This window comes from Pteronotus mesoamericanus, unplaced genomic scaffold, assembly GCF_021234165.1.
Source record: "Pteronotus mesoamericanus isolate MK-2021 breed Mesoamerican mustached bat unplaced genomic scaffold, CSHL_Meso_final contig_27, whole genome shotgun sequence".
In the NCBI taxonomy this organism is placed as follows: Eukaryota; Metazoa; Chordata; class Mammalia; order Chiroptera; family Mormoopidae; genus Pteronotus; species Pteronotus mesoamericanus.
Genome location: NW_026555115.1, coordinates 26,621,509 through 26,641,745, shown reverse-complemented (window position 1 = coordinate 26,641,745; position 20,237 = coordinate 26,621,509). Strand labels below are relative to the sequence as shown.

Here is a 20,237-nt window from a genome sequence, read left to right as displayed (position 1 = left end):
ATTTCTCCCCATGCTAAATGACCTCTAGCTGCTATTCCTCTGGGCATCTCACAGCTGCATACTTCTATTTCCTGCCTCTATTCTCAGGGATATTTGAAACATCCTGTTATCATATATCTAAATCTGAGGGTTCTCCTTTCATTTCTAATATACTGTAAGACAGAAAACTTAGAACATACAACTAAAATTAAAATTTTAAATATTTCTGAGGAAAGATAGGAACTTTAGTGCTTGGCATTTGTGACATCTCTGTTTTTAGCTACACTGAGGCACTTGGTGCATAATACTGTGTTCTAAGCGGATGAGGTTACTCAGGAAAGAAGTAACTACTCCATAAAACTAAAGCTGCATGGTTGGAGGTAAATAAACACCAAGTCATTTAAAAATTAACCCTAAACATTAAAAAAAATTAAGTATGTAAAAATTAAGACAGATATAGAACCTTAGGATCTTCATAACTTTGTTCCAGGGAGATACCACAAGACAGAAGAAGAATTTTATAGCTCTGGATGAAGTCATAGGTGATAACAGTACGTTCTTTATCAGGTTCCTTTGGAAAGCAGGATTGAAGGTACCACAATCTGTCTTTCACAGTCAGGTTTGGATCCAGAGAAGGTGGGACCAAACTGGCACTAATTTCTTAAAAGAAAAAAAAAAGTCTTAAGGTAAAAATCACATGCATTCACATGAAACAGCAATCTATAATGCAAAGACTGAAAGAAACTCAAAGTCTAGTTCCATGTAACCAATAATCCAGCATGACCTCATTGAGGTCGTGTTGGCTACGTATATAAAGTGCCTCATAATCCAAAAATTATGGTTTGAATTAGGTGATTTATAATGCTCTATTTTGGGGGGTTGGAAGAAAATTCTAAATATCAAGGTTTTAAAAAATAAATTTATATTTCTGAGAATGAGGAATTAAAGGCAAAAAAGGCACTTTAAAATGAATTTTAAAGGAACTCCTTTTAAGGGGAAATTTAGTAGGAATATATAATGTCATATCTTAAAAAAAAGTTCAAGTAACTACTCACTCTAACATGTTTTACTGCATGACAATTGAAAATATTTCATGCTAACTCAGGAACAAACATTATATGGCATCCTTTAAAGAGTTTCCTTATCAATCAGCAAGGTATCCAACAACCATAATCACAAGGTATTTCTAGATCATATCTTTTCAATTCCAAAGACTTCTCCTAAGCTGTGTGAATCAACTGCTGTAGATGTCTTGCTGGTTACTGCCTCTAGGTGAGCTCCAGACCCAGTCAAAAGGAGGAAAGAAGTCTGAAAAGAAGCTGCTATGATCCAATCTTCAAAAACAAACCCTCAAGAGGATCAGAGTCCCTAATGCTCTACTACCCCCAAGAAGAAAACATAGTGTCAGTAGCTACTTCCATGTGACAAGCTGAGGGGAATAAGGGTGGTATTTCTTAAAATAGTCATTATAGTTACTATATGAAGTAATGTTCACACTATAGCCACTATCAAAAATTTCTTTAATTCTAAAAGTAAATTCGTGGTAAATATCAGGTAATTGTTAACAAAGAAGTCACTACCTCAGAAAGGTTACATTAAAATTATATGATGAATTTGCCAACTGGTGATTACATACCAGAATGCTTTTGTTCCCTCTGCAATGAAATATAATAGGCGTCTCTTCCGCCCCAGCACACTGCCAGACCAATCATCAAGATGTTATCACAACCTTTAACAGGCAATCCGTCATTTCTAATAGGAGTTTCCTGAGGTGAGCTAACTAAGTAAATCAAAAGTGAAATAGTTAAAATCTCTAAAAATAACACCATTAAACTGAACATTAAAACAATGATAATAATTTTTTTAAAAACTATTTGACAGGTAAAATTTCCAGGTTCCTAAAGCAGTCTTTGGATAGTCATTTTAGGTATATATAAAAATCTTCCCAAGCTTACTGTGAAGTTATTAAGTTATTATTAAGATAACTATCACTATGAAAAATCTACCAAAGATTTCTTAAAATATATCTATAATAATGACTAAAATGAGTATTAACTGAATTTTTTTAAAACTACATTTTTAATTTCTATAACTCAAAAAGAAATAAAGACCACTTGTAAGCTACAAAAATTCTCTAGAGAACTCAGCAATTTTTAACACTAAGAAACTCCATATAAATCAAGGGTTTTACTTCTTAGTGAAGAATTGGGTCTGATTTCCTATTTTCAGCCAACATTTTTTCTTAAAATAATGCATCTCTTCAACATCACTAGCCATCAGAGAGATGCAAATTAAAACCACAGTGAGATACCATTTCATACCAGTCAGAATGGCCATCATAAACAAATCAACAAACAACAAGTGCTGGCGAGGTTGTGGGAAAAAGGGAACCCTAGTACACTGTTGGTGGGAATGCAGACTGGTGCAGCCACTGTGGAAAGCAGTGTGGAATTTCCTCTGAAAATTAAAAATGGAACTGCCTTTTGACCCAGCAGTTCTACTACTGGGGTTATACCCTAAAAATCTGGAAACACCAATTCAAAAGAACCTATGCACCCCAATGTTCATAGCAGTGTTATTTACGATAGCCAAGTGCTGGAAACAGCCTAAGTGTCCATCAGGAAATTAGTGAATCCAAAGGCTGTGGTACATTTACACAATGGAATACCACGCAGCAGAAAGAAAGAAAGAACTCCTACCCTTCACAACAGCATGGATGGAACTAGAGAGTATTATGCTAAGTGAAATAAGCCAGGCGGTAAAAGACAAATACCGTATTATCTCACCTATAAATAGAACCTAATCAAGAAAACAAACAAGGGATCAAAACAGAATCAGAGACATGGAAATAAAGAACAAACTGGCAGTGACCAGAGGGGAGAGGGGAAGGGTACAAGGGTGGAAAGAAGGGGAAGGGTCAAGTCAAGGAACATGTATAAAGGACCCATGGACAAGGACAATGGGTTGGGGGGAGGATTGAATGTGGAGGGTGTGGACAGGACAAGGGAGAGAAATGGCGGGGGCAGGGATGGGGACAACTGTATTTAAATAACAATAAAAATTTTTTTAATAAAATAAAATAATGCATCTCCAATCTTACAAAGACATAGGTCAAAAACCAATCTGTTTTATTTACAATAATATCCCCAATACCTGGAAAATAAATGGCTCATACTTGTTAAACTTCAATAAATATTTTTATCCTTTTAACCTCTAGCACAAAAAATATGCTCAATCTTATGTGTTGAATGAAAAATGGAATGTACTAGTCAACACTGACAAATAAAACCTTGTCATTAGCACATGTGCTCTGTGAATCGAAGATCGGCAAGTACTCAAAATTTTATGGACAAACTCATTCATAAATACAGAGATTTGAGAAATCTGATCAAATGTTTGATTTCCACAACAGGCTATCAAGCTGAATATAGCTATTCCCCATGATACAGGACCCTTACTTTCATGAAGTAAGACGGAAATATACATGGAGTTATCTGACCAAACAGTTCAATACTCCCAAAGCCTGGAAGAGCTCAGTGAGGCTCTGGGGTCAACTGTTCAGTGAAGGATTCATGACTATCAGCAGAAGTACAAATTGTACTTGAGATAAGTATTGGAAAATGTCGCTAATGTACATGGTGAAAAATACAGTGCATGTCTGCTATGTACTTTTTTGATTATATAAATGAATAAGGAGACTATAATTTAATAGAAAATCATGAGCACTGATGATAAAAAAAACCCATCATGTTATATATATCATCAAGATACGATAAAAGTGATCTATATTCAAAATATATATCTTAACTTTTACAATGATATTCTAATATTTCTATATACTATATAACATATAATATATATTGTATTATGTATACACATGCAATTTTTTTAAGAAAAAGTTGTTTTTAACTTCACCCAAGGATATGCCTATTGATTTGGGGGTCGGGGGGACAGGCGGGAAAGAGAGATAGAGGAAGAGAAACATTGATTGGTTGCCTCTTATATGCACATGATCCTGGCAATTAAACCTGCAGCATTACAGCTGACAGGAAGATGATCCAACCAACTGATCCACACCAGCCACGACAAGATGTTGTATTTAATGGTAAAGCTCAGCATGTACTAGCACGAGGCATGGCCTGAAGTTGAAGTTGCTGGGGCCTCCATGAAGGCTCACAAAGAGAAGAGGATAAGGAATGCAACCACCAAAAAGAAGAGCCCCATAGCCTCAGAGAGGGCACAGCCCAGATGGTATAGGAGAAAGAGCTGTTATTTGAGATGGGCACCCCAATGATCAAGCTGCCAAACACTGTTCCAATACATGCCCCTGAACAAGCCACACCACCTGTGGTGGTCCCAGCAGCAAAAAGTTTGACCACTATGTCAATGTTCCAAGAAATAACACTGACTTGGAACTTCTGATAGGTCACCTAGACTTGGGAGCTGCAGTAGAAAGGCCGATTAGATTAGACCTCTGGCCTTGTAAGGAGGCAGACACAGGCTTATCCTCCTTATACTTGTATCCAGGTATACAAGGGTGGGTCAGAGCCAGAGGAAAGAGTAGTGCCTTGGTGGTCTGCATTTTTTCAGTCCCCCAGCTTGAGCCCTTGGTCTCAGTGCTCAGCTCTCCCACCCATGTGTCCTGGGGTCAACCATCTCTTATACCAGAGGGCAGCTATTATTAATCTAGCTGTGCTGAAAAATAAGGCTGTTCTACATGTTAAGCTACATAAGAGAAACTTATTAAACTTTCAATAAACTTATTACATTTAATAATATCCAATACTGAAAAGTCACAGTCCCATCTCAGTCTACTATTTTACATATAAATGTGAAAAAAATTTATTTCTTACCTTGCTTAAACCTACCACCAATAGTAGCACTTTTAGAAGATGTCAAATTACAGATCTTTTCACAAGCCAGCGCAATGGAAAATCGCTTTTTGCACCGCCACTCCTTAATGAACGTTTGAAAGAGAGTTTGGTCACTTGCTACATCAATTATGGCCAAGCTTTCTGCACTGCATGAGGCTGGAGTTAACTGTGATCCATCTTGTGATAACTGCAGTGAAAAATTTGTATCTCTAATAGGACTACTGTCTTTTATGTTATTTTTATTCTCTGGACTTAAATCGTGGTTTTTAATATCTGATGGTGAACCAAATAAGTAACTTTCATCAAGTTGTAAAACACTACTAGTTTTCTGAAGTTTTACAGAGGGTGTTCCAAGAATATCTGGAAACGACAGCTTAGAAGCAGATGCTGGAATCGGTGTAGGAGGAATGGGTCCATTATCATCAACTACACAGCTTTCTTTACAAGGCAAGAAGGATGGGGTTTCACCATGAACAGCATTGTTCTCTGGTGCCTCATTGTTGCTTTTTACTTCAATATTAGGGGAGAATGAAATTCCCTGTACTTGATTTGGCTCCAAATTTGAAACTACTTCTTGTTTGTCATTTAATTTTGTATTTTTTCCTTTCAAACTAGACAAGCTTATAGTCATTAATTTTAGCTTTTCACTTTCTAGAGGACTGGATACTTTATCTAAAATCTCTTGCAATCCTGGACTTAAATCAAATGATGCTCCAGACCATATGAATGAACTATTTTGCCCTGTCTCAGATAATTTGGATTTTTGAGGCTTTTCTTCTTCATCTCCTCCAGTTACATCTCTTTGGGGATAATCATTACCAACTGGATCACTTAGTTCCAATGCTCTAAAAGACACTGCAGTATTATGTTTATCTTGGACAGGAAATACATCTACATTGTCCAAAGCTTCAACCATCTGAGCAGAGTCCATTTCTGAAAATAAAATAGACTCATCACTGAAACAAATCAACTGCTGTTGATTATCTTGATTCTCATCCATATTTGATTTAATTGGGCCCTCTGGTTGTAGACACAGAGAATCACTGAAATGGCTTGACATTACTTCAGAAGAAAGGGGTTCTTCTGCTTTTACATAAGGTAGTTGTTCTTTTACTAGGTAGTCTTCACTGAAACTATCAAATAGTAAACTATTACTCAAATTCCAACTTGTATCAGGAACTGGCAGACATTCTACTTTTATATCAGTGGGAGTTCTCTTTTGAGGGACCAGAGGTATAACTGGTTTCATAGCTTCTTGTGTTTGATAACCTTCAAGAAAACTATTTAATTGGGAATCGGTAACAGAAAATTCATTCCCTTTAAAACAAGAGCCATTTTCCCTCAATAACATTGGAGAATAAAAAAGTGGGTTTTCTGGAGTCAGGATATCAACCCCATGTGAACCAGTGCTTTGCTTCTTAGTATCTGTAGTCTTTGGTTCCAAATGATCTATATTTATCACTCCTGAAGAATGTTGTTCACCAGGGAAGATTCTGTGAATCTCATTCTGAAAAGAGCTCGAGCCCTGTTTGTCTAGACTCTTCTGCATCATCTCTGTTGGCAGGCTGGTATCCTTTGCTCCTTGTTTGGAATTTTCAGTTGCCATCTGTTGTATAATTATCTCAGATTGAGTATCCAGGTAGAAACTATCTTCAAAATCACAAGGAACTAATCCTAAGTCAGAAACACAATTATTTTTAGCTTTGTTTGCTACAGAAGCATCTGTTTTTTCTTGTATTCTAGAGGCATTTAGAACATTCTCCTGCTGGCCTGCAGATTCACCAAATGCTCCAGCTGGTACAAGTACTCTACTGGATATCTCAGTTCCGCTTATGTTATCTCCAGATACCTGAAGATTATTTGATTTTTTCCCCTCAGCATTAAACTTTACACTTTTACTTTTGATAATAATAGCATTTGAGTCTGAGTTCATATAACTACTGACTGTATCACAAGGCATTTGCTCCTCTATCATTTGTTTCTGTTTGGTATAAATGGTTGTCTGTTTATCAGACTGCTTCTCCGGGCGCTGGTTAATTGGATGGGTATCATGGTTTTTAACATAAACATTCTGTTTTTCTGAATCATTTTGTATCAGCACTTGGTCTATTTTTTCTGACTCAATAACAGCTAATCCTCTTCCATTTTCACTAGTCACACTTGTGGCTTGACAAGTCCCATTTTTATCCTGGGATCCGGTGATAATATGTTCCACAAGAATATCACTAGTTATTGTTTTGTTGCTTGAACAACTTTGTTCTGTTTGTGATGGGAATGATGCTTTGTTATGCTTTCCCTCAGCACAAAAAGTTGTGTTTTTAACAAATGGCCCTGGATTTCTAAATTCCGTATTATTATCATCTAAGATAAATGAATCTTCACAATGAACAAGATTAGACTTGGCCTGTTTTTGTAAATCAGTTTTACACATCTCAGTGTCTTTCTCAAGGCTACTCTCTCTGGGTTGTTCTAGCTGCTTTCTATGTTTCCAAGATCGAAAGGTTGTACTCATCTTTTCTGAACTGAAATTCAAAGTTCCTTTTTTTGTTTTCTCAGATAAGACAGTCTGAAAAACTTTCTTAGTCTTTGTTTTTCCTTCATTCAAAAAGGTGTCTAGCTTCTCTTTACTTATATTCAAATAAGCTGATTTTCTTGCACTGGGAATTGAATGTATCTGATATTCTTGATTCTTATCCAGAAACTGGTAATAAAAGGAATTTTTATGCTCTCTACTTTTACCTAAATCTTGCACTGTATTTGGTGAATCCTTAATAGAAGGATCACTAAATATTGTATTACTTTTTTTCTTTGATGTTAATCCTTCACAAGAACTCTTAGTTTGATATATAAATTTATGATCCTTTACTGATCCACTGCTGGTCAATGAGTGTGTATCAGAATTTAAAAGGGAATGTGGATTCCATTGGATTCCCATTTCAATTAAGTCCTGCTGTAGAATCATTTTGGCTTCTTCCACTATTAGGACTGCTGCTTCCCTTTCAGTTAAACCTCTTCTGCCAGTCACCCAAATAGTTCGCATATTCCGACGTTCTTCAACTGCTTCCTCTTCTTCATCCACTGCCTTTCGGGCACTAGGAAGGACAGAGCAAAAGAAATAAATTAATGCATTCATTCACTCATACAACAAATATTTGTTAAGCATCAGCTATCCTAGGAATGGAATAAATAGCACCAAACAAGAGGGAAAAAAACCTGCTTTCATAGAGCTTACATTCTAGTTGGGGAAATCAAAAAACAAACAGATAGTAAAATACAGTCTATGTCAACTGATGATAAGAGTTATGTACAAACATAAAACACCAGGAAGGAATGAGTGATGGAATTTTTAAATAGCATAATAAGGAAAAGCCTCACTAAGATTTTTTCAAAGGAAAACCTAAAAAAAAGTGAGCATCATAAAATTTTCATTGTACCAGTGAAACTGAAGTACTAATCAAAATATTGGCACACTACAGCCCTGGACTGGATGGCTTCACAGGCAAATTTTACCAAACATTTGAAGAAGAACTGACACCTATCTGTAAACTATTCCAAAAAATTCAAGAAGAGGGAAGACTCCCAAACTCTTTTGATGAGACCAGTATTATCCTAATTCCAAAACCAGATAAAGACACAGCCAAGAAAGAAAACTATAAGCCAACATCATTGATGAACATAGATGCTAAAACCCTCAACAAAATATTGGAAATCTGGACCTGGCAACACAGTAAACATCATACACCACAATCAAGTAGGATGTATCCTAGGGATGCAAAGATGGTATAACATTTGCAAATCAATAAGCATAATACATCACATAAGCAAAATGAAAGACAAAAATTACACAATCATATCAACAGATGCTGAAAAAGCATTTGACAAAATCTAGCAACCATTTATGATAAAAACACTCAGCAAAGTGGGAATAGAGGGAGCACACCTCAACATAATAAAGGTCATATACAAAAAGCCTACTCGCAACATCATACTCAATGGGAAAAAACTAAAAGCATTTCCCTTAAGATGAGGAACAAGACAAGGGTGCCCACTTTTCCACTTTTATGCAACATAGTACTGGGAGTTCTAGCTACAGCGATTAGATAAGAAAAAGAAATAAAAGATGTCTAAATCAGAAAGGAGGAAGTAGAACTATCATTATACATAGACAACATGATAGTGTACAGAGAAAATGCTATAATCTGTCAAAAAACTCCTCAACCTAATTAATTTGGCAAAGTAGCAAGATATAAAGTCAATAGTCAGAAATTGATTGCATTCTTATATACCAACAATGAAGTATCAGAGAGAGAAACTAAAATAAAAATATCACTTACTACAGCAACAAAAATAATAAATAAGATACCTAGGAATAAATTTAACCAAGAAGATAAAAGACCTATACTCAGAAAACTATAGAACACTAAAGAACAAAATTGAGAAAGATACAAATAAGTGGAAGCATATACCATGTTCATGGATTGGAAGAATTAGCATCATTAAAATGTCTATACTACCCAAAGCGATCTACAAATTCAATGCAATTCCCATTAAAATACTAATGATGTATTTCTCAAATCTAGAACATATATTCCAAAAATTTACATAGAACCAAAAAAAAAAAAAAAACCCAAATAGCCTCAGCAATCCTGATAAAAAAAGAATATAGTTGGAGGGATCACAATACCTGATATTAAACTATGCTACAGGGCACTGTAATCAAGACAGTCTGGTACTGGCATAAAAGCAGACACATAGATCAATAGAACAGAATAGAGAGCCCAGAAATAAACCCATGTCTCTATGGTCAATTAATATTTGACAAAGGGGGCATGAGCATACAATGGAGTAAAAACATCTCTTCAATAAATGGTGTTAGGAGAACTGGACTGGTACATGCAAAAAAAATGAAACTAGACCCCAACATACACTATATACCAGAATAAAATAAAAGTGGATAAAGGACTTAAGTGTAAGTGGTGAGACCATAAAATTCCTAGCAAAAAATATAGGTAGTAATATTTCAGACATCCCATGTAGCAATATTTGTGCTGATATATCTCCTAGCACAAAGGAAATAAAGGAAAAAATTAACAAATGGGACTATATCAAATTAAAAAGCTTCTGCATGGTTAAAGCCACCATTATCAAAATGAAAAGGGAACTGTCTACATGGGAGAACATACTTGCCAATGTTACATCAGACAAGGTTTTAATCTCCAAAATATATAAAGAACTCATATGACTCAACACCAGGAAGACAACCCAATTAAAAAATGGACAAAGGACCTGAATATATCTTCTCCAAGGAGGACATACTGATGGCCCATAGACATATGAAAAGATGCTCAACATCACTAGCCATCAGAGAGAGATGCAGATTAAAACCACAATGAGATATTTCCTTACACTTGTCAGAATGGCTATCATTAACAAATCAACAAACAAGTGCTGATAAGGTTGTGGAGAAAGGGGAAGCCTAGTACACTGTTGGTGGGAGTGCAGACTGGTGCAGCCACTATGAAAAACAGTATGGAATTTTCTCAAAAAGTTAAAAATGGAACTGCTTTTTGACCCAGCAATTCTACTGCTGGGAATATACCCTAAGAATTTCAAATCACCAATTCAAAATAACTTAAGCACCCTTATGTACATAGTAGTGCTATTTACAATAGCCAAGTGCTGGAAACAGCCTAAGTGCCCATCAGTAGATGAGTAGATGAAAAAACTGTCATACATTTATACAATGGACTACTACACAGAAGAACGAAAGAAGGAACTCATACCATTTGCAACATCATGGATGGAAATGGAGAATATTATGCTAAGTGAAATAAGCCAGTTGGTGAAAGACAAATATCATATGATCTCACTTATAAGAGGAATCTAATAAAGAAAATAAACTAATGAGAAAAACAGAACCAAAGGCATGGAAATATGGAACAAACTGAAGGTGACCAGAGGCAGGGGATGGTAATGGTGGAAAGAAGGGGAAGGAACTAGTCAAAGAACATGCATGAATGACACATGGACATGGTCAACATTGTGGGGATTGACTGGTGGTGAGGGAGGCTGGCTGAGCAGAGGAGAGCAAATAGTGAAAAATTGGGACAACCGTAATATAATATCAATAAAAAATTAAAAAATAAAATAAAACTCTCATTGAAAACAAATCCTCCTATGTGATATAAACTCTGTACAGAATACCTGAAGGAACTATAGAGTGACCAAAAGAAAGCAGAAACCAGAAAAGTGGTGCAACAAGAAGCAAGAAATAGCAGTCATTAAATTGTCACACTTTTCATCTGAAGGCGGGCTCCAATCAGAGCCATGAAGGGTAACTTGAATAAAAATCTGGATTTTCAATTGGATTAGACAAGAGAAATCATTAGAAATATAAAAATTGTTAAGGAAGAAATAAAATATCTCCATTTGCAAATGATATGACTGCACACCTAGAAATGCTACAGAATCAATGATAAAAGTAATTCAAACAATAATAGGATAAAATATACAAAAATCAATAGCTTTTATATACTCAATAATCATGCATAATACATCTTAGATATGAGTCATCGTTTAAAACAATAAAGATTAAATAGAAATAAATTTAACAAGAAATGCACAAAACCAGTATGAGGAAAACTTAAAAACTTCTAAAAAGTTATATGAGGAAATCTTTTTAAAACTCCTCAAAATCACAAAGACTATATCAAATGCAAAGATAGATATTACCCATCCTTGTATAGGTTGACTCAACATTATAAAGATGTCAGTTCTAAGTTAAATTTCAATCCAACCCCAATAAAATATCAACAGACACTTTAAATTTCATGTGGTCAAACATACAAAAATAGGCAAGAAAACAACTCAAAACTATGAGGGGTAAGTTGCCCTACCAGACATTACAACATGCTATAAAGGCTTTTATTTAAGAACACAGTACTTGCTCATGAACTGACAAAAAGATAGTAAACACAATAGAAAGTTCAGAAATAGACCTAATTACATATGGATATTTAGTATGTGATGATGGTGGCATCTCAAATCACTAGGACCAAGATAAGCTTTTTTATGAGAGGGAAAAAGATAATATTAAATCCAGACTTTACACTACACGATCCATCAGGATTCTAAATGCAAACTTAAAACAAAAGAAAACCTATGAATCCCTCTTTAATCTCAGTGTACAGGAAAAGCCTTCCAACAATGACAATTTAGAAGCAAAAAAGATTGATAGAAAAAATAAATCAATAGAAAAATAATAAAAATACTGCCTGGGGAAATGATATCATAAAAGTCAAAAGACAATTGATAAATTTTGAGAAAAGACTTGCAATATACATATCAAATAAAGTGTTAAGAACTCTAATCAATTTTAAAAAGAAAAGATTTTTTTAAAAAGGAGAGGAGACTTCCAGCCAAGATGGAGGCATAGGTAGATATGTTTCACCTCCTCACACAACCCAAAGAAGGATAACAACCAATCTATAAAACAAAACAACAAGAACTGCCAGAAAATTGAACTGTATGGAAGTCCGACAACATAGGAGTTAAAGAAGACACATCCATTCAGACTGGCAGGGAGGAGAAGACGGGCAGCCAGAGAGGGCACAGGGCAGACGTGGACTGGGCAGTCCCACATGTGTGTGTGGATAAAAACTGGGAACAACTGAGGAGTGAGCAATCTCAGCCCAGGACAGAACATACAACCCAGTGTTCCAGCACTGGAAAAATAAGGCCATAACATCTGGCTGTATAAACCTCTGGGGGTTGCAACAGTAGAAAATTTCCACTCTCACAGGAGAATCCATTTGAGGGTCCCACCGGATCCTAGAAAGCACACAAGCCCACCCACTCCAGAATCAGCACCAGGGCAGCACCTGGAAGGGTGCCATTCACTTGCAGGAAGAGGGGCAAGTGACTGAAATCCATGAGAGCTGAGCAAGCACCATTGTTCCCGCTCTGACCACTCCCCTACATATAGCACCACAACGCAGAGAAGCGGGTTGTCCCACCCAGGTGAATACATAAGGCTCCACTCCTTACAACATAACAAGTGTGCCAGCAAATGAGAGAACAGTCAAAACTCCAGAAAAAGACTAAGTGACAAGGGAATAGCCAACCTATCAGATGCAAAGTTCAAAAGACTGATAATCAGGATGCTCACAGAAATGACTGAGCACAGCCACAAAATAAAGGAAGAAGTGAAGGCTATACAAAGTAAAAGGAAGAAAAGTATACAGGGAACCAACAGTGAAAGGAAGGAAACTGGGACTCAAATCAATGATTTGGAACAAAAGAAAGAAAGAAACATTCAACCTGAACAGACAGGAGTAAGAATTCAAAAAAATGAGGAGAGGCTTAGGAACCTCTGGAACAACTTTAAATGTATCAACATCTGAATCATAGGGGATCCAGAAGGAGAAGAGGAAGAGCAAGAAACTGAAAACTTATTTGAAAAAATAATGAAAGAGAATTTCCCCAATTTTGGTGAAGGAAATAGACATACAAGCCCAGGAAGGACAAGAGTCCCAAACAAGTTGGACCCAAAGAGGGCCACACCAAGACACGTCATAATTAAAATGGCAAAGGTTAAAGATAAAGAGAGAATCTTAAAAGCAGCAAGAGAATAGGAGAGTTACCAACAAAGGAGTTCCCATAAGACTATCAGCTGACTTCTCCAAAGAAACCTTGCAGGCAAGAGGGGGCTGGCAAGAAGTATTCAAAGTCATGAAAGACAAGGACCTACATCCAAGAGTACTGAATCCAGCAAAGCTCTCATTTAGAATGGAAGGGCAGATAAAGTGCTTCTCAGATAAGGTCAAGTTGAAGGAGTCCATCATCACCAAGCCCTGGTTATATGAACTGTTAAAGGGACTTATCTAAGAAAAAGATCAAAACTATGAACAGTAAAATGACAACAAACTCACAACTATCAACAACTGAACCTAAAAGAACAAAAACAAACTAAATAAACAACGAGGGCAGGAACAGAATCATAGAAATGGAGATCACATGGAGAGTTATTAGTGGGGAGGGGGAGGAGGAGAATGGGGGAAAAGGTACAGGAACTAAGAAGCATAATTGGTAGGTACAAAATAGACAGGGGGAGGTGAAAGATGGTATAAGAAATGGAGAAGCCAAAGAAATACGTACAACCCATGGATATGAACTGAGGGGGAAGGATGCTGGAGGGAGAGGGGTACTTGATGGAGGGCACAAAGGGAAGAAAAAAATGGGACCACTGTAATAGCATAATCAATAAAATATACTTTAAAAATAAGGAGAGGAAAAAGACCAAAATTCATATGAAATATAAGGAAAAGATATAACCAGATATTCTACGAAGATATAAAAAATGATCCTGAAACATGAAAAGATATTCACCACCACTCACAATTACAGAAATGTATCTTAAAACCACACTGAGATACAATTTCTCATTTATCAGACTGGTAAAATGAAAACTTCTAACAATGGATTCTGTTGGTGAGGCTGTGGGGTAATAGGGTTGTAAGAATGCAACCCCTGCACAGGGAATTTGGAATATAATAAAGCTGCATATGCATTCACCTTTGCAAATTCCATGTGTATAAATTTACTTATCCCCAATTAAATGAAAATACATATGCACAAGGTAATTCATTGCAAACTGTTGGTAATAGCAAACTGTTTAAGACAATCTAAATGGCGTTATCTGACACTTCTACATCAACTACTACAAGCAAAGGATGGCCAGGTGCCAGATACAATTGTTTCTATTCAGAAAATTAATATTAATGCAAAACTATACCTAACTTACACATCGTATTCAAACTTTACCAATTATTCCACTTTCTTTTTCTAAGCCAATCTAAAATAAGGTGTTGCATTTAGTTGTCAAAAGTCTTTTTTATCCTCCTTTAATTACAAATAGCTCTTGGTTTTTGCTTTTCATGGCCTTAACATTTTTGAAAAGTACTAACCAATTATGTTGTAAAATGTCTCTCAATTTAGGTTTTTCTGATTTATGTTAGACATTTTTTATAGACTACTTCAAGAGCAATGGGTCTTTCTCAGTGTGTCACATGAGAAGGCACATGATCTTGATATGTCACTAATTTTGGTCAATAAAGTTCTGAGCTTTCAGAAGAGGCATAGCCATGACAATAACAGTCTTAGAATAATATGAAATGATTCTAAAATATGTTAAACTTTTTCCAATTAAATTTTTTAAAATATGTACTGCCCTCAGATGACTCCCTGGAAAGGTCCAGCTTGAGGTATGGTATATTGTTACCACAGAGCTACTCCCACACCTGATTTTTTTTTTAACTTCAGGAACTAACAGTACATATTGTACATTATTTCTAAGCAAGTATGAATATATCCAAAGATTCTGTAAAAATCAGAGGCCCCAGAAGAGAACAACTCTTTTATAAGAAGATTTAAAAGCATACTCCAAATAGACTTTGGCCAGAGGCACAAAGTGACAAAATCATATCTCACGTACCAGTTGCTCTTCTGGTCTGAGGACACGGAAGTGGTCCCAGCCCCACAGCTCCACTGGGTATTGCGCCAGTGGGGCCTCCACAGTGGCCCCCATGGGGCCCTCCCTAGGTTCCATTCCTCAGACTCCACACAATTCCATCCTACAAAATCTAGGCAGAGGTAGCTAGTTATGTCCCCACAGCCACGCTGGATGCAGCTTATGTGGCACCAGGGTCCCACAGGAGCCGCATCGCGGGTGGCAGTGGAATGCAGGAAGCAGAATCATGATGCGAGCTGGCACTGGTGGAGCTGCTCCTTTGACTATGTCCATCCCTTCCCATACATATGACAAGTTTCAGAGCCTGTGTCAGGCTTAAACTGAATGGAAATGAAATTGATGCTTTTATAAATTTAGAACAAAATTTTAATATCTGAAAATAAAACTGTTAGAACCCATAAGTGCCTAAAGCAATAGTACCTGGCTGAGGTTTCATATAAGAGTTCAGAGAACAGTTTTTGAGAAAATACTTAAGCTATTCCTTGATTATATGGTAAGTCCAGCCCATTTTTGAATTGGTTACTAATAGTCAAGGAATCTTCTCATAATTGTTTTGAAGGATTAGTTTCCAAAGAATATTCAAGAGGAGTACATTCTAAAGTGCTCTTGCTTAAAGAAAGTCTAAGACAAGTCCTGGATGTATATTGAAAACCTAAATCCATCAAAGCAGAATGCATCAGTACCTTATGTTTACTCAGTCTTCCTAGGGGAAAAATTATGATACTTTTAGAAATGTCTTTTAAGTCATGAAATATTTTAAAAGTGTAAAAAATGGAAAATAATCCTAAAGATAGAAAAAGCAGCCACATTTTCTTCCACTTACATCAACTCTACCACGATATTATCAAAGAGAGAAAGATTTTTAATACAGTACCTATTATTTACAAATTGATTTTTTCTTTTTATTTAATAACCCTCTGCAGATGGGCAACTCTCTTACCTTTTAAAAGGTACAGCATTTTTCAGAACAGTCTCCACTTCAGCAATATTTGCTCTGGCAAGATCTGCCACAGTAAGAAAGCCAGAAGCATAGAGGAATCTGGCTCGCTGGGCATTAAGTAAGGACACCCGAACGAGGTCACAGAGCTCCCTCTGGATGCCAAATGTAAGGCGCTTCTGAAATTGGCAAAGCAGTAGTTCCATGTTGTGCCAGCCCAGGCGATTGGAAAATACTGTAATCATCCCTAGAATATGCATAGAATATTTAACGAATTAAAAATTCTTTATAGATCAGTTCTCTATTTCTCTACATATACTTTTATTTCATTGTTTCCTTTTTCCCCAGAAAATTGTAAAGTTGAACAGACGTAAGGGATAAGTTAATAGAAAAACAGACATATGTTAAAGGTCTACCTAACTGGCCAAAAAACATGCTAAACATATTAAATGTCATTCATTTATTCTTAATTATGTACTTGACATTTTAAAAAACCAAGGCAGAGCACATAACCACAAAACAAAAAGCTGTCACCCTAGTTCATTTTTTTTTTAAGGAAGAGAGAATTCTTAAAAACAGGTAAGGGGCTATTTCCACCTAGAGAAAAACAAGAGAGCAGATTTGAATATTTATGTGTTGAGAAAACTTCAAAAAGCAAAGCTCCCATTGATATTTTCTGCAAAGAAAGGTTCCCCAGATCAATAGCTGGACACTTGAAATAAAGAAGCCAGAACGGTCAAGTGCCAAGTCACTTATGTCTGAGAGGCAATCTGAGATCTTTGATGCCAGTGAGTTGAAGAATGAATCTCTCCCTTCTTATCACCCCCACCCCTGTCCCCATCTTTCCATCAGTACTCTTTCATATATGGCACACATCTTCACAATACACACACTCTCCAGCAGCCCAGGGTTTCCTTCCTAAGAATTTATAAGGATTTCCTGGTAAAATAAGATCCATAACTTTCTTGTTTGCCTAGCTTACAGAATATGGATCTAATTTCATTAAGCACGACTACTGTTTCCTTAGACAAGTGATAATAATTTAGTACAATCAGACAGAAGTCCAAAAACCCCTCACCATTTGCTCCTCCTCAAAAGCAAGTATTAATCAACTAGATTAAAAAAGGGAGATCACTGATCTGTTTCTTCTTGCAACAAGTAGGAGGAAAAATAAAAAGGAAGAAAAAAACAAAACAAAAGGATGGTCAGAAGGTTGCTGAGGAAGGGAAGGGGACACTAAGGTCCAGACACAGCTAGTTGCCTACCTTCCCTAGCAGGGCAGTGGAGCCCAGAGGAGCCATAGTTTTAGGTGTTATGATGATGTTAGGGACTATACAAAATTATGGCTTGACACAATCCCCTCACTTTTAGAGAAGCCTATAATACAATGGAATTTTTTTTAAGTCATCTTAACTTTACCTCAAACCATAGTCTTGTGTAAGTGTGGAAAACCTTGTTTAACTGACCTGCATAAACAGCAGCTGACTGCTGTAAAGATTGAATCTGCCCACGATTGCATCCATATTTCTGATTAATTTCCTTTAAGGGAACTTCACTGATTAAATCTAATAACACCAGACTGGTAAAAAACCTGGAAAGTAAATCACCAAAAGTATGATAAGAGATCACTTATGTCTACCATGAAGGTATAATATATGTCGTAAAACAAGTAAGAACCAAAAAAAGACAAGAGAGGATATACGCTCTGAGAAGATTCTTAATAGACATAAGATTAATGGACAAAGACTGAGTTCAATGTTTATAAAGTTCTGACATATATTAGAAATACATCAAAGAACTTAGTATCTATATAACAAAAAAGATTTCCTCCATGTTTCAATACTGCTATCTAATTTCAAGAAATAAGATGTGGTTCAAGAAATGTGACAGCACAAAAATTTAAAACACTTGCACAGTTATACAGAACATCTAGTCCAATTTCAATAAAATGACAGAATTTAAGTAAAAAAAAAATTTTATTCAGAAGACAACAGTGCCAGAGATAACCCAGGTATATAAGTCCTTACAAAATTTTCATTTGACTATGCTGTAAATAATACTATTAAAAAATAATTGTATTATATTTCAAAAAAACTAAAAGCCTATGTAATTTCACCATCTGAATCTTTTAATTGGCTCTTCCCTACTGGTAATGAATCACTTTTAAAGATGATAGGGGAATCCTTCCTTTCCTTAAACCATCCTGACTTACATTTTCTTTAAGGTGAAGTAATTAAATGTTCTATTTTAAAAGGTCTTCATATATAATGGCTTCTAAACTACAAGTAGGAAGAAAAACTATTAATAAATCCAGTAAGTACAGTATATTGAAAAAATTTACTATATGCAACCAAAACTTTGATTTTAATGACAATGAAAGTGACTATAATAAACTGGACATTTACTGCATATCTAATATTGTGTTAAATACTAGATAGTCCAGGCTCCTTGATATTTACCTTTTATGGATGGCCATTTGTCGGTGTTGTCTCTCAGTTCTGGCTACTACTTTTCCTTTCACACAACGAGCCAAGAACCCTTCTTCAACTCCCACTAGCTCTGCCACCCGTTTCATAGAAGTTGGCAACTTCTCCCATAAACAGAAAAATCGATACCAATCAATGGTAGTCCAATCCTCAAACATAGGTGTAACCTAAAAGGAAGAAGCACCACTCATTAGCTAAAATTACTACATTACAAAAGGAACAAGTAAATGTAAATGTCATATTAAAAACAAAGGCCTCAGGATTTGAAAAAATTCATAAATTTGATAATACCTCTTTTATATGCAAACTTCATTTATTCATAAACAACTCATAGCCAAGAGAAAAAGAATAGACCCATTAAACATACAACCTCAATTTTACAGAATCTAAGAACTTTAGTCACAGATACTTTAATCTCAATATTCTGATGTTAAGTACCTTAAGTATTTTATAGGATTTCTTTTATTTTTTTAATTTTATTTTAATTTATTTTTTCAAATACATTTGTCTCTGCCTACCCCCCACCACTTTCCCTTGCCCCCTCCCTCATTCCCTCCCTCAGCTCTTTCCCTTTGAAGATTTCTAAGAAAGAATCGGAAAAATAGAAAGAGGAGTGAAGTGAATTCAACAATAAAATAAAACCTTTAAGACATGCAAAGAAACACGTTTGAGAGGTCCCAGATGGAAATATCAGACAAAGGCTTCAAAGCAGACATTATAATTTGGTCAAACAAAAAGAAAACCATGCTTGATGAAATAAAGGAAGGTCTAATGACAGTGTCTCATCAAGTAGAAACTATGAGTAAAGAGAAACAGTTTTTTTAATAAGAGCAAAAGAAATAGGAATTCTGGAGTTGAAAAGTACAATATTTGAAGTGGACAATTCACTATAGAGCTCAACTGTAGATTCGAGTTGGCAGAATCAGCAAACATGAAGACAGATCAATAGAGATTATGCAATCTGAGAGGAAAGGGAGGAAAAATGAACAAAGCCTTAGAGAAATGTGGGAAACATTAAGTGCTCCAACATATGTATTATGAAAGTACCAGAAGAAAATAAAAAGAAACCAAAAACTTTAAAGAAATTATGGCTAAGGAGGATGTAAAGATGGTAGCAGAGCAGGATGTTATGTCATGCATCTCCTCCCAGAATCAAACTGGACATAAAACAAAAGAGGGGAACAGTCACCAAAAATAAACCGAAGACTACCTGGAAAAAAGACTTTTAACCAAGAATTGGCAAAAATCACCTTGAGACAGGTAGGAAGGGAAAGGATGGGAAAGGGGCTGGCCCCATTCACACGGGTAGCAGGCCAAGGTTGCAGCATGGCTGCGGGAGCTTCCCCCTGAGAAGAGAGAAGCAGGGACCACAGACTGGACCCCCAAGCACAGAGGGCCAGAGCCAAGAACAGCTGCCCACATAACACATAGTG

General features: G+C 36.1%; 1 protein-coding gene across 1 annotated transcript in view; it reads right to left on the bottom strand.

Annotated features, from left to right (window-relative positions):
- Positions 1–20,237, bottom strand: part of POLQ (DNA polymerase theta) — a 151,948-nt gene that overhangs the window by 58,735 nt on the left and 72,976 nt on the right. Inside the window, exons 13-18 of the mRNA XM_054575239.1 lie at positions 18,778–18,971; positions 17,785–17,909; positions 16,322–16,565; positions 4,833–7,945; positions 1,616–1,759; positions 443–639 (exon numbers count right to left, since the gene is read on the bottom strand). Of these exons, the coding sequence (XP_054431214.1) occupies positions 443–639; positions 1,616–1,759; positions 4,833–7,945; positions 16,322–16,565; positions 17,785–17,909; positions 18,778–18,971 (4,017 nt within the window). The remainder of the gene's footprint in view (positions 1–442; positions 640–1,615; positions 1,760–4,832; positions 7,946–16,321; positions 16,566–17,784; positions 17,910–18,777; positions 18,972–20,237) is intronic.